The following is a 14,191-nucleotide window of genomic DNA, read 5'->3' on the forward strand; positions in this document are numbered from 1 at the left end:
TGGACATTTCAATGTATTTTCCATGTATCCATTAGTTTTAACAGACTATTCCAACTGTTAAGCCATAATCAAGCAATGTATTTAAGTCATATACTTTTAGCGGAATCTTTAAACTGTATCCATTATCTAGCTATATATTTCTAACCATATATCCATGACTTTCAGATATTTATATCTTTTCAAAGTTACTTATAAAGAGCTAAAGTTTACTGTTTAGACTTCTCTGCTTGCTTGCTAAACAGTCACAACACATAGTAGTCAGTATGTGTTTCAAATTTTGTGCTACTCTACAATCTTTACACGTATCCTCTGACAACTGCAGACATACACCCTGGGGTACGAGTGCTGCTGGTTGTTGAAAACCCCCAAATTATCAATTATTCTATATGTTGATTTATTTTTCTGGAATATTTTTTTGGATTTATTATGTTACCCTCCTGTCTCCCTCCCTCCTGTCTCCCTCCCTCCTGTCTCCCTCCCTCTTCAGTCTATGACTCCTTCATCTGCCTTCTCTACTCCCACTCCCTCTTGGGTGCTACATATCGTGGCCCTGGGAAGAGCACTCTCTTTGTTTCTGCAGTAATTGGATGAAATGAGCTGAGCTGTGTCAGTGTCCCCATCACCTCCTCCTCAGCAGGGTGCAGGAAGAGGGAGGGAGCGGGGTACGGAGAGAGAGAGAAAGTAGCGAGAGAGAATGGAGTGCTCCCGCTGCCAGGGACTCTGATTAGGCAGAGAAGACGGCCATTATCCCAGTATAGTCAGAACAGGCAACACCCAGAGGGGGGTCGGTGTGACACACTGGAAAGGTTATCATGACTGTAGGGGTTTCATTAGAATGAACAAATCACTGCTTTACATGGCTCAATGGCGATTTCCAAAATAGACAACGTCTAGGACAAGAACAAAGTCAGAGTGTTGCCTTGTCATCTAAATGGAGATGAAAGCGAAGCCGTGAATTCATTGGACTAAAATGCTCCGTTTATATGAATGCAAATAACGGAACACAACAGCTCTTTCCGCTCTTCTCTAAACGAGTTCAAAGATTTCATATCAAAAGGACTGGATCTTTTGAGCGGCATGATGTTTGATCGCAATCTTTGCTCTGCCTAGCTTTCTAAAAAACCTTGAATTGAAAGCCTGAAACTTTCAAAAGTGTTTTAAAAAACATTATTTTGTTCATTTGTTTAATCCTTTTTTGCATTCACTTACTTTTGTGTACCACTGTCAATGATGCTGCTTTGACTCCTTCCTTATTTTAATTGTTAGCTGGTACCTGTGTAAGGCTTACTACTGCTTTCATTTTAGTCTTTAGTCTTAGTGGTAAAATCTTCAAAACCTTTTTTGGACATTACATTCATAATAATTGAACACATACTAACCCAAATGTAGTGTGTTCTTTTACAGTTGGATAAAGGAAATGATGTTTACAGAGATACTGTGCCTATAGCCTGTAGCTAGTGCATGGAAGAGTGGCGATGACCGCCATGAGGGGGGGAATCACAGAAACCAAATCTGGCATGACACGTAGCTTGATTTAAATCAGCAGAATATCTCTTTAAGCTCTTGCGGTGTTCATTTATTACGTGTGGATTAATATGAGGCAATGGACAAAACTTCTTTCATTATGTAAATTCATAGTCCTTTGAAGTCTAGCGTTACCTGGACCCATCTGGTAACTTCCTATCGAAGGAGGTGCTTCGTGGGATAGCTGCCTGGTGCTGCTGGAGGATTTGCTGACACTGCAGGCGATCAGGGCCCTGCGTGGGTGAGCCCCGGGATAGCGGTGGCGCAGCAGCTGTGGGAACCCGATGCCAGGTGGTGTTCCTCCTGAAGGGTGTCTTGTACTCGCAGGGTGTACCCTCGCTGTCGACTTTGTACTCCACCATGGGTATGCGGTAAAGCTCGGAACAGCCCCTGAGAGGGTAGGAGGATGTGGAAGGAAACAAAGGAGAAGGTCAAGGTCAGCAATGACGCAGGGATGAAAAGGAGACTGTAACATCCTAGTTACATTGTAGGTTGCATTCCTAACAATTTGTCACTACTAGTGACTTCTTTCACATAACGTCAGTTTTCTATTATAAAAATATTATAAAGTTCCAAAATAAAATATTGATTGATTAAATGTGATGACAATCTTACAACTGCCTAAGAAGCTCCAGTAATTACAATGGAGAACACAGTTGATTAATTATGGAACCAAGAATTTTAATGTGTAAAATTTTATTTATTTATTTCACAATATTACTTGTGCATATATCTAAAATTACAATTTATTCTTGAGGACGTAATGAACCATGAAAATAAGAGCTTAATAGCTCAATTTACACTCATTATTAGTGAGTGTATCAGCCAATAAATTCACATTACAATGTTATTAGTAATGTAAAAACTTTACACTACATTGCAGGTTTTATCATGTTTTGCCAATAAAAATGAGAATTTCATAACATTTTGCTAACTTAACATTTTCAGTTGTCACCAAACTGTCCAACACAACTGACCCTGGTGTGTCCTCTGTAAAAAAAAAAAAAAAAAAAACTTGGCGAAGGGGAGTCATTCATCCATTACCATGACTACACTGAAAAAGAAATAATTAGCCAGAGGCATGTGCATGTCCATGTGCAGGCATGTGTGTGCCAACAAACAACACACAGATACATCAGGCACAGAGGAAACAGTGGAAAACACTTAGTCTATTTTAATTGAGCCGATAATCTTAGCTTGCCACTTAATCAGATCTAGGTCTCCCCTGAGCAGCACTACGCAGGAGGCTTTCCCCTCCCTCACTCTCCATCCTATTACTGCTAACATCACTGAGGATCTCTGGGATGGACAAGGCCTGTGATGCCATTTCATGCAACATTAATCTTTGGTGTTGGGCAGAGGCTCGGTGTGTACGTTTGGACGGACGAGGGGTTTAAAGGATGGTGGGTCGGGGTTAAATAGCCCGGATGCTCTGCTGGCTCTCCAAAATCATCTCAAGCATGAAACTAATGATTACACTGCCCTCCCGCTCTAAAGTCTATTTTCCAGTGGGGGTGGAAAGCTGTGTATACTTTGCTGTGGTCATTCATGTACACACAGTGGAGCTTGAGGATTGCAAAGTCTGCGGTGGAGGGGGCAATAATCCCTCTCATCAAACTGGGCCATGGGTGGTTGGGTTGTTTACAATTGCCTCCCACTAGAGCAGTGGGTGTTATAAAGATCTAACGAGAAGAGCATCCCTCGCTTCCTCCTTGTCTACCATGTTTCTCACATCTGGTCAATGTCACCGGCAAGCTGGCCTCATTTACGATGAAAGACTATGTCCATGGTGTGCTCCACATCCTACATACTTTACATTATCTATTTAAAATATATATAGCATGCATCACAGGTTTGATATATGGGAAAGTGAGAGTATTGAGTGGCATTACAGCATCAGAAGATTAGAGATGTCCATAAATAAAAATAGGAATTTATCTTGTTGGGTGAAGCTACAGTACTGTATGTGTAGGAGGAGAATGGCGATTTAACAGATTTAATCATTATCTCATATAAAACCTGAGGTCTGTCAATCATGTTTTGTTTGAAAAAAAAATACTAACTAGTGTTAAATCTTGACTGTTAGTCAATTTTAAACAGGTTTTTTTTTTTTTAACAGTGCTGCAAAAGCGCTCATTACCTTGATTCACTGCGTGTGTTTGTTTGTGTGGTCCAGCCAGGTTGCCACACATCATTACTCTCTGAATAGGCTAAACCTAGCTAACAGCTTGTCAACAGGAAAGGTCTCAGCCGTTGTCCCTTGCTGTGGTTATTGCACCAGAATGAGCAAAAACTGACAAGGTGAATTTCCCTTATGCTGCTAATAGTCTCCCTCAGAGCATGTGCAAGCTTAGCTGCAAATGGAAATACACATCATATTAGTCTGATGTACTGTATATGGAATGTGCTTCTTGTTTGTAACTTATAGGGGAAAATTGTGCATAAATCATGATGAAACAGCAGCAAACTGATGTTTGGTCAATAGTTAAACCTGAGTTGTAGGCTGGTGGTGGAGGAGACACATCCAGCCAGCAATAAGGGAAGAAGGAAGCCAGGAACTAATATAATACCGCCTGCTTCCTCTTGATTTCCACCAAGAACTGCTGCTGCAGGGGTTATACATTATACCACAATAGCCTACATGAGCTTGTAGGAGAACATCTACAGCTTAAAACCAACATCCAGTCTGCTAAAAAATACAGCTACTGTATGTCTGACTTGTTGGAGGAAATCATTTGACAACACAATTGCCACGACTTGACGTGACATTACTAAAATAACATCATTACTCATTGAAAATAAATAAATTAAAGCCAGTTGGAGGTGAACAACACACTCCTTCAGCCATTGGCTCTTAACGAATTACAATAGATCAGTATGACAACAGGACCTTAGACCTCAGAGAGCTGTCACTCTAGTGACATGGCCAGCGACTGAGCAACGAGCTAATCCATTCCCACAGTCATAGTCCATGTCACAGCAAAAAGCCACAGAGGTTGTGCCCTCCACTGGACCTTTGCAGAACAGTGTCAGGAGCTTCATTAAATATGTTGTACAGAAAAGTGTATAGGATTGCAAAAAAAAGAGAGGGAAAAGGCCCTTTTCAAGGATTTCTTTGCAAACTGATCTAAAGGAAAGAACACCTCTTGTGAAGAATGTGAGGGGATTAAGCCGAGCAATTTGTGACTCAGGTTCTCTGAGTTTTGGTTTAGCAGTGGTCACTTTCACAGGGTGTCAGCATGGAAAGTGAGAAATCCGGCTTAACTTCAGTCCAGATGGAAATCCTTGATGACAAGTCTGATGACACTTCAAAGGAAAGGTCACAAGTGGCCATCTAAATGTCACAGGCAATACTTATTATCAGCAGGGGGATTATGCAGGTGGAACCCACTTCAAATCGGGTTACCTGCCATTAAAAAAAAAATCTTTGCAATGAAAACCTAAAATTTACAATATTTTCTAATAAAATACATAAAAGGCTAAAACTCAGAAAATAGTATATTTTTTTAATCCGGTTACCGTTTGTGTGTCTTGTAGTAATCATCCCTTTTAGTCCACATTTTACTGATCCTTGTTTACTCTTCCATCTCTGATGACCATATACCAAAACATACAATCACTGCCATGTTCATTGTATTCCTGTTTCAAAGAGCTAACCTTTTTCATCTTTTTCTCATTAGTTTGATCCAAGGCTAACATGCTGAACTTGTTTAAAGCTTTTCAAAGTGATGATGGAAAAGCCTCTGGTACTGCACTGGGCCAAAACCACATCCTTCCTCCAGTGTAAATAAATACAGTACTATAGGTAAGACTAATATTAGAGCCATAATCCATAGGCTTCAGGCTAAGCCGGGTAAACCTGTTTAGGGCATAAACAGCTTTAGGAGATTTGTTGCCAAACAGTGCTACAAAGCATTTTTTTAAATATAAAATATAATGTTAGCAATCAGATGACACCATCAATTCTTATTTAATCTGGAGGAATCACAAAATAAAGAACACTAAATGACATTCTGACAGTTTCAAAACAGCACAGAGAAAACACACATCTTCGAAGCTCAACATGTGCTGACGAAAACATTTGTTCTTGTCATGGTAGCAGTGTGGAGCCAGGGTACATTGTCTGGCGGTCATGAGACTCTTGTCCATTGTTGTTAGACTAACCCCCCATCTCTCTGGCCACAGGGGACTGACTGACTGGGCCCCCTACTGAATTCCTTTCCTTTGAGATAATAGTTGAGAAACTGGAGTACTTATTGTTGACTGCAACACTTAAGCAACTCAGAGACGCAGCAGCGAAAAGAGTTGAGAGCCCTCGAGATTCTTCACTTAACCTCTCACCTCTTGATGTCTTGGGAGAAAATTCACAGGACCCGAGACGGAGCCTTTTGGGTCTCATGGGACGATGGTTACAGCTAGAGAGGGAAATCTCCGAGTGTAATTCAACAGCTCTGACCAGTTTAGTCTTCTACTGTCAGATGCATCTATTAGTCAAGCCCACTGAGTTATGCTCATACCAGCCATTATGGACTGCAGCATGCTATGACGCATACTTTTGGGCACAATGCTAAAAAGCATGTGTATATTTTAAAACCATGTTTTATTGGCTGTTTAAAGTACCTTCACAGGCTTTGGTGATGTTAGTGAAACAGAGCCAGAGGTCTTCCAATGGCACAAATACTGTGTCAAAAGCTTTCCTTACGGAATCCTCCATCCTGTGTGTAACCCACATCTCCACAGACACGTGTTAGTCGACACGGAATCAGTTTTGGAAGAGGTTTGTTTTGTCTGCTTTTGGCTTCCCTGAACTGTGATTATGATTGTATCATCATGCATCATCACAGCTCACGATAAGAGGATTAGATGTCTTTTCTGCCAGAGAGGCTGTGGTGTTGGATTCACGGACGAGGCAAGTACACCAACCATCTGGGGGAGCAAATATGTTACTACTCTGTTGCCAGACTAGAACAAAAAAAGTTGAAACAAAGTTGAACATGTGCCTACTATGTGGTCTATGACACAATGACACATCCTATTTATACCTGATTTCAGCAAGGCTGCCATCAATGCCATGTTCCAAAACTATGCATTACACTTAATCTTTTATTAACAGTCATCTAAAATCCCAACTCCACCAGAGAGATATCAAAATTCTTCAGTAATCAACAAATCTGTTTCAAAGATGCAGCTAACAATTCATTTCACTGTCAATGAATCTGTCTATTATTTTAATAGAAGTTGTTTGTTTTTATAAAATGTCAGAAAATTGTGAAAAATGTCGATCTGTGTTTCCCAAAGCCCAAGACAACGTCCTCACATGTCTTGTGTGTCCACAGCTCTAAAGATATAGAAGACAAAGAAACCAGAAAACATTTGGAATCAGAGAATTTTTTCCTTTTTCATTTAACAAAATTACTCAACCTGATTAATCGATTATCAAAATAGTTGGAGACAAATTTAATAGTTGACAGCTAATCGATGAATTGATTAACCTTTGCAGCTCTAGTCCACAGGTTCGTTATTTTAAAGATTGGCAAACAATGTTAGGGTTACCTCGAACATCATTAACAGAAAATGGGATTAAGTGGAGGTATTCTCTCTGCACTGTCATAGCATTTTGCTGTGGTTATCTGTGACAAAGTGGGAAAAAAAACATTTGTTGGTACACAAATCTGTCAGCCTGAAGCACAACCAAAACAAAGATGTTGTAAATGTGAGTGGGAACGAGTGATGGCTATGATTTCACAGGACTGTCTGTCTCTCACAAACAAAACAAGCAGAACGAGCATTTTATACAGACCATGTGTCCCTAAAAAGCCAAACCCTCCCACCCTAACTGCTGAATAGAAGATAAGGCGAGGTTAGAATAAAAAAAAACAATCTGAAAATGTGAGCTGTCAGACAATGGCAGCGAGAGTTGAGCCATTACTCAAAACACTCCTCTCATTATCATTAGGGAGAAATGCTGACTGTCCATGTCTGCATGACTCTACAGCCCTGCTGGAGCTTTCTCTTGCAACAAAGCCACATCAATACAAAGACAGTCCCCTCTCCGGAGAAATCAGTGGAGAACGACATCAACCCTTGTGCAACAAAAACAGTATGTAAGCATTTCTTTATGCTAATCATCTCAAACATGAGAGTAAATGTCAAGTTAATTTACCCCAGCTGCATGGAAAAATTAGAAAAAAAACTACTCTTCTGTTATGCCTCATACATTTTTGAGGACCACCTGATTCTCTCTTTTACTAACCACAGGGGCCAAAATTTAAAGACGTTAGGAAGTCTGCATATGTTTTGTAAGCATCCTTTGTCTGTAGTGTCGTTAGAACGTGTTTTCAAGTAAAACAGAAGAAACCAAAAAGGTGAGGCGTTACCTTCGGGGAGCGCCGTCTTCATGGGGCTGGATTATAACCACTTTGACGCTGACGGATGTGCGCAGCAGGTCAATCATTTGCTCGTGGGTGAGAGTAGCGACAGCCACCTTGCAGATCTCCACCAGTCGGCTGCCCTGCCTCAGCCCTGCCTTCCAGGCGAAGCCAAAGGGCTCCACGTCGGCCACGATGCCCTCGAAGTTGACGTGGAAACCGAGCTGGCCGAGGCTGTTTCGACGCAAAGTGATCTCGGATGTCTCGCAACCTCTCGTGGTGATCTGGAACCAGAATCAAAATCAAAGTGTTCATTGTCTACAATCAAAATATATTGATTTTGTCTTGATTGCGCTGATCCACAAACAAAGACACCAGAAACACTTCAGTAGAAAATGAAGTGTATCATGAAATCGATGCAATCACACGGAGAAAACAAAACAAGCATGAGATGCAAAGAAAGAGTGATTTTTAATATCCCTTAATAGGAGCTTTCTAAGCTAACAGTATATTCCAACATCAGCCTTCACCAGTGTACAATTACCATTTCTAGTATATGTGTGTGTGGGGGTTTTATTACACAAGAAACACACACATACAGTATGCACACAAAAGAAAAATACTATTAGAGTAGAGCAATATCCTGTCCTTAGGCCAAAGTGCACAAGCATGTTTGTTTGGAAAATTCAAAGAACCTCTCAAAATGCAAGTTAATAAGAGGGTACATTACAGAGCTAACTGGCTTGGAGCTGCATAGAGGCAGCTCAAACACACATTTACTGCACACACAAATACACACCTGTTTCTATGGACACCGACTACAGTGGCTCTGTGGGTGCTGTGTGAGCAATTAGGATCAACAAGTCCCCTGAAACACAGACTTGTCCATAAAATTAAGTCTATTAACCAGAGCTTACTTCTATAAAAGGACAACATTTACTCAACACATAATCTGCATCCACTGGCAGCTGATGAACATAACATGATCTCTTCACCCTTTTTTTCCCCCTCACAATTGTGCAGAGTGCAGCCAGGGAATGGAGACTTCCTCAATGGAGACTTACTTGGCGGACAGTTGCTGCTTGTCAAATTGCGTGCTTGGAGGAAACTTAAACTTGGTCACATACTCGAATGCAAATGAAGTTTGTCACTTTGCTCAGCGGTGGCTTGGCCCAAGCCCCTGCTTTGTGCAATTTAGGTTCAACTGAAGTTCAGGCAACCCTCTAGGTTCAGCAGCTATATGTCAGTAAAACATACCAACACTAGACTGCGCAGAGATGAAAACATGCAACTGCAGCCTATCTATATTCACCTCAATGACATGAAGTGACTGAGCTTATATATGCAGTGTGATTGGACAAGTTTTCCTGTGACTCCACTGGTAAGAAACTCACACTGCACCCAATGAGCTTTAATCACCCATCAGATTAGTCATGGCTCAGCTGTGGATGACTGCCTCCATTTGCCTCAGAGTGGCAGCTGGCTTCAGGGACACATTAACTCAGACTATGGCCTGTCAACACTTCACCAGATTCTCACACTGGCAGAAATCCTACCCTGCTGTGTGAGAGGAGACCTGAGACAACCATGATGGATCTCATATAGTGAGACATAACCCTAGAACTTAACTATTTACTTAGAAAAGGACAAATTCTGTTGGTGAAATTAGTGAAAGTCACAGTCTCTGTTTTGCGATATAAATCCATGTTTATAGATTGGAAGACTATAGTGAGCTGAGCCACTTTCTAAACAATCACTCTGCATTAAACATCAAGGGCAAACAAAATTTGAAATGTGAAGCCCGAAAGCTCTCTGGTGGGCAAAGTCTGGAAGGAAATGGCCTGTGCATGAAGAAGACATTGGCCAGGGTATTAGGGACCATGAATCAAACTGCCCTTGGTCAGAAATTCATTAGGCCTAAATAATAGCTTTCTAAATGCTTCATCAACGTCCTTTCCTCAGTCCATCCAAAAAATTAATGGGCCCAGGTTGTCCTACGAATGGCCCACATATACAATGGTTGAATATGACAGGACACTCATTATCTCATAGGAGGGATTTGTGGCCTGTAAAGGTATTTTGATGAAAGATGGTGACGTGGACATGTGTGTTTGTGTCCTGCTGTCCATGCAGAGCCTAACAACGGGTTCTAACGGCCGGTTACATTAAACTACAACACTGTCCCAAAGAAACAAACAATATCAGCCTGAAATCTGTTGTCAAGTAGTGTTGCTGACATTGGTCCTCAGTGAGAGGTCTGACAGTCAGAAGTAGCTTTGACACTGATGACACCGTCTGTAGTGGCATGTTTCACAGACATGACAAAACACTGTCATCCCACTGAGCTTCAAAGAACTGAAGCCCAGATTGGTAATCGAGTGTCACCCGTCTCCTCTTGGGCTGAATATTTGTGAATCAAATTATAAATCTAGGACAGTGGCTCCTAGTGAGATATGGTACAATTGTTCTTAATGGGGCAAGAGTAGCCAAAGCAAGACATTCATGTCAGCACTTACTAATAAAGCCTCAAAATGGTGCGGATTAGTACTGATGATTAATCAATTAGTTGATTGACAAAGAAATGTATCAACATGGCAATCTATTCATGATTTTAGTAGTTGATTAAGCAGAAATGCTAGATATATTGGAGTACACTGAATTTTTTGGGATTTTATAGCATAAACAATCAAAACGATTTAACAATAATGAAAAACTCATTTTTTCCAGCCTTCGTACTAATAGCTTATACTGTAAAGCCCTTGTGGAAAAGTGCTCTTAGAACCTGTATGTAACCCGTACGGTCATGTACCTAAACACGAGATGGGTTTTGCTTTTCAACCGCAGGCAGTACTCCTAAACGGGTTGTCGTTAACCACAGCGCAATTTCCTCCTGCACTGCTCGGACGTGTGAAAAAAAGCCTTGGACAGCCATGCGCTGAGAAACTTTTCCTCACTGCTACACCCAGCTTACAATGCACAGGAACATCTGCAACACTCAACAGACTGCAGTCAGTGTGCTAGGTACCTCCATAGGTGTAAAGAAAAAACGGGACGAAAATGGAGCTGTTCTATTAGTACCATCCACAACTGTTGACAGAAAAAATTGTAAAATGTTCATACTATTTGACACATTCAATTACCTTGTTTTATCAGACCAACGGTCTTAAAGCCATAGATTTTTAATTGGTCGCTTATCAAAATAACTGAACTACTGGCCCAATTGCCATGAAACTTGGTGGACTGGTGTAGCATGGGCAAAGGAAGGACTCTTTGAATTTTGGAGCAGATCTGAATCACAAGGCAGATACAAAAATATATACTTTTGTTGAAATTGCAAGATAGGGCATTTGTGCAGCATCAATGTAGGTTTGGAATAATGGAAAAAATTAGTTCCAGTCAGGGAAAATTCACACTGCTTTATCATTGTGAGATAGGGCATGACTTGGTGGAGGTTTGCCCTCTCTGAGTGCCCTTCTATTTTTTTCTCATTTTATTTTGCTACTTTGCCACTTCTATCACTCAAATCATAGTAGATACTGTGATTCACTTTCATATTCTAGCCCTGCTGATGCCTACAGTTCATAAAGAAACACACACAATGTGGGAGACTGTCCGTACTTTAAGGGAAATGAAATAAATAAAGCATGCAAGTCAAGATGACTTGTCTCATAAAAGCTGAACACGTGCCCACCCAGCTCAGCAACACCCTAGAGCGCAGGACAGTATTACAAAGCTTTTAGTTGTGCTCCTCCACTGGGCTCCTCTGTGTGTTACAGTGGGCATTCTGTTCACTCTGGTTCGCATTACATCACAGGTCTGGCAGCCTGTAAATCCTTCCAATGAAACACGATTCAAGTCCAACCTCTGGGACATTGCAGACACCTTTGGGACAACGTATGCACGGTCAGCTTATACCCAAATGTGCCAACTGCTGCAGCTTCACTGTCTGTGTGAGTAACACAAATAGCCACCCAGTTATTAATACTTATTCTGATCTTTTCCTGTGAAATATTCCTCACAAATCCCATGGGTAAGTGGATAGTAAATGTGAGAGGATATTAGCATAGTGAATGAGGAAGTGTTGTCCTTTGACTAATCACAAATGCTAATATATCCTGCTCTGTCCTTTCTTACAATGAGTTGAGTAGATGCTGAATGACATCCGTGGCCTTTTAAGATTAATTATGGTAAATACTTCTTCGGGATCTTGGGCTTTTTGGAGGTGGTTGGGATTTGAAAAATCCATGTGCACAGTTACTTTTGCTTGGTTTAATTTCTTCCCCCCAAAAAAGTTCACTGCAAAAGGGGATAATAAAAAGTGTAATTATTTCAGCCTATCATAATCCTCAGAAAAATGTTCACGTGTTTTTTGCAGGAAGTGGATTGGTACTCCCATGTTGTTCGCTAAACCAATGACATGCTGGCTGGAGTCTATTGGAAATTTTGAGACTGTTGATGACATTGCCATAGGGATTTGTGGAGGAGTATGCAGGCAGAAATAAGGTCATGCACAGCTCAGGTTTGGATTTTGGGATTAAACCTCAATGTTTTTTAAAGGAAACAAAGGATTAGAGGTTCAGTAAACAAACCATGGGAATTAGAATAGGATAAGCAAGCCTATGTAGGAACACAAGGAGCGGAAACAAGGCATCGGAGGCCAGTGTCCAGGCTGAGGGACCAGGTGTTTGACCTAATTTAAAATAGAAAAAAAATAAAAAAATCACAATGTAACCACAGAGCCAAAGTTGTACAGGTCAAAACTACAAAATGGGGATGAGAGAAATTGGACTAAGTGGATAGCTCTCAATAGGAGTGAAGTAGTGAGGCCAAGTGTCCTCTATTCTTAGCCTGTCAGACCTAAAAAATGTGTCCTCTCCTCCCCTTAAAAACTGGGTTGGTGTCCTGTTTAAGCTACCTCCTCCTGTACCTGTGCCCAGACATCCGTAAAATCACATCATTGCTAATCTGCCACTCCCATTAAAAAAACGGTCTGCAGCAAGGAGTGGCTTTGGCTTTGTTTTTTTTAATTAAAAAAGCTGTTTCATAATGACTGATCCTGATCAAGTGCAGGACAACATCTGTACTTGTGTGACCTAAAAGTGTAACTGTACACCTCTGCTGATTATGTGTGATGAGCCAAAGAAAGCTATCAACATGAGGTCTACAATCCTCTCTGGACTCCAAAGATTTCACTTTACAGGTTCACATTCTGGTGACACTCTCGTCTCTGGACAAGCCAAAAAAGACCGGGCAGACAGGTTAGAGGAAAGTCAGAAAAAAAACTAATACATTTTGGGTTCATTCTGTCAGGAATGCTGAGGAAAAAAAAGGTAGTGTAAGAAACACAAATGGGAAAAAATTAAATACCAGAAGCGCCGCGTAGAGTTCCAACACATGAGACTTGACAGGATAGATATAGGTTAAGTAAGCAACAGTTCTGCTGACATAATGATGGAAATAGAATAACAAGGCTTAGTGGTAAGTAGTAAAGCTGCAATGGTAAGAGTGATATTTGCAGAATGCATTGTTTCACCACAGAGCTACCACAACTATCCAAAAGTTAAATGCCTCACTGCACAATTTAAAATAAAGGCAGCCATTTTCCTTCACATGCCATGCAGCTTATGTGTGAAACACGGTCATAATAGATTTACTGGGCAATTCTGATGACAGACTGCTACCCAGTGTTTCATGGAAGTTACTTATAAGTCTCTTTTTAGGGAGGATAAACTGGTGAACTCATTTTCAAAACGAGGAATGGCATTTTCATTAGATATTTGGACTAAAACTATTCCAAGGAGGTTTATAAAAGATACGAAAAAGCTATTTAATCAGTTGTCAACAAAGCTGCAATAGCACTTGTTTGGATGTTAGCCATATTAGTGATAAGACAACAATTGTGCTTCCCCAGCGATGTAGAGCAAAGAGAAGACCGGTGCAAATGTTCTCTCTTTATTTCCAAAAGAGTGACCAAACTGAGCAACAGTTGAAGATGACTGCAGCACGCATAGGGAGATGGATACAGCCTAAATTGTGTGTGCTTTCCTGGCGCACAAATCTGCCCCGTGGCTCAACGGGAAACGGTGTCATCAATATTTGGCTAGTGTTGAAGCTCACTGTTTTTTTAACCTGTCAGTGCATGTTTGTGTGTTACTGCCAACCTGGGCTGCGCCTTGGCCGATCTATTAAAACCGTTTCTGACACACCACTGGGTTGAAGACTTGATTGTTTTACTGTAATATGCTAATTATATCAAAAATAAAGCGGATGCCAAACTAAGGCGAAACCCTCAATTAGTC

At 40.9% G+C, this 14,191-nt stretch overlaps 1 protein-coding gene across 5 annotated transcripts in view; it reads right to left on the reverse strand.

The window, feature by feature from the left end:
- Window positions 1-14,191, reverse strand: part of LOC116705082 (signal-induced proliferation-associated 1-like protein 2) — an 84,160-nt gene that overhangs the window by 21,028 nt on the left and 48,941 nt on the right. For all 5 annotated transcript variants that reach the window (XM_032540935.1, XM_032540933.1, XM_032540934.1 and 2 more), the window contains exons 9-10: window positions 7,902-8,176; window positions 1,660-1,914 (exon numbers count right to left, since the gene is read on the reverse strand). In XM_032540935.1, coding sequence (XP_032396826.1) covers window positions 1,660-1,914; window positions 7,902-8,176 — 530 coding nt within the window. The remainder of the gene's footprint in view (window positions 1-1,659; window positions 1,915-7,901; window positions 8,177-14,191) is intronic.

The sequence above is a fragment of the Etheostoma spectabile genome, chromosome 17 (genome assembly GCF_008692095.1).
Source record: "Etheostoma spectabile isolate EspeVRDwgs_2016 chromosome 17, UIUC_Espe_1.0, whole genome shotgun sequence".
Classification (NCBI taxonomy): Eukaryota; Metazoa; Chordata; class Actinopteri; order Perciformes; family Percidae; genus Etheostoma; species Etheostoma spectabile.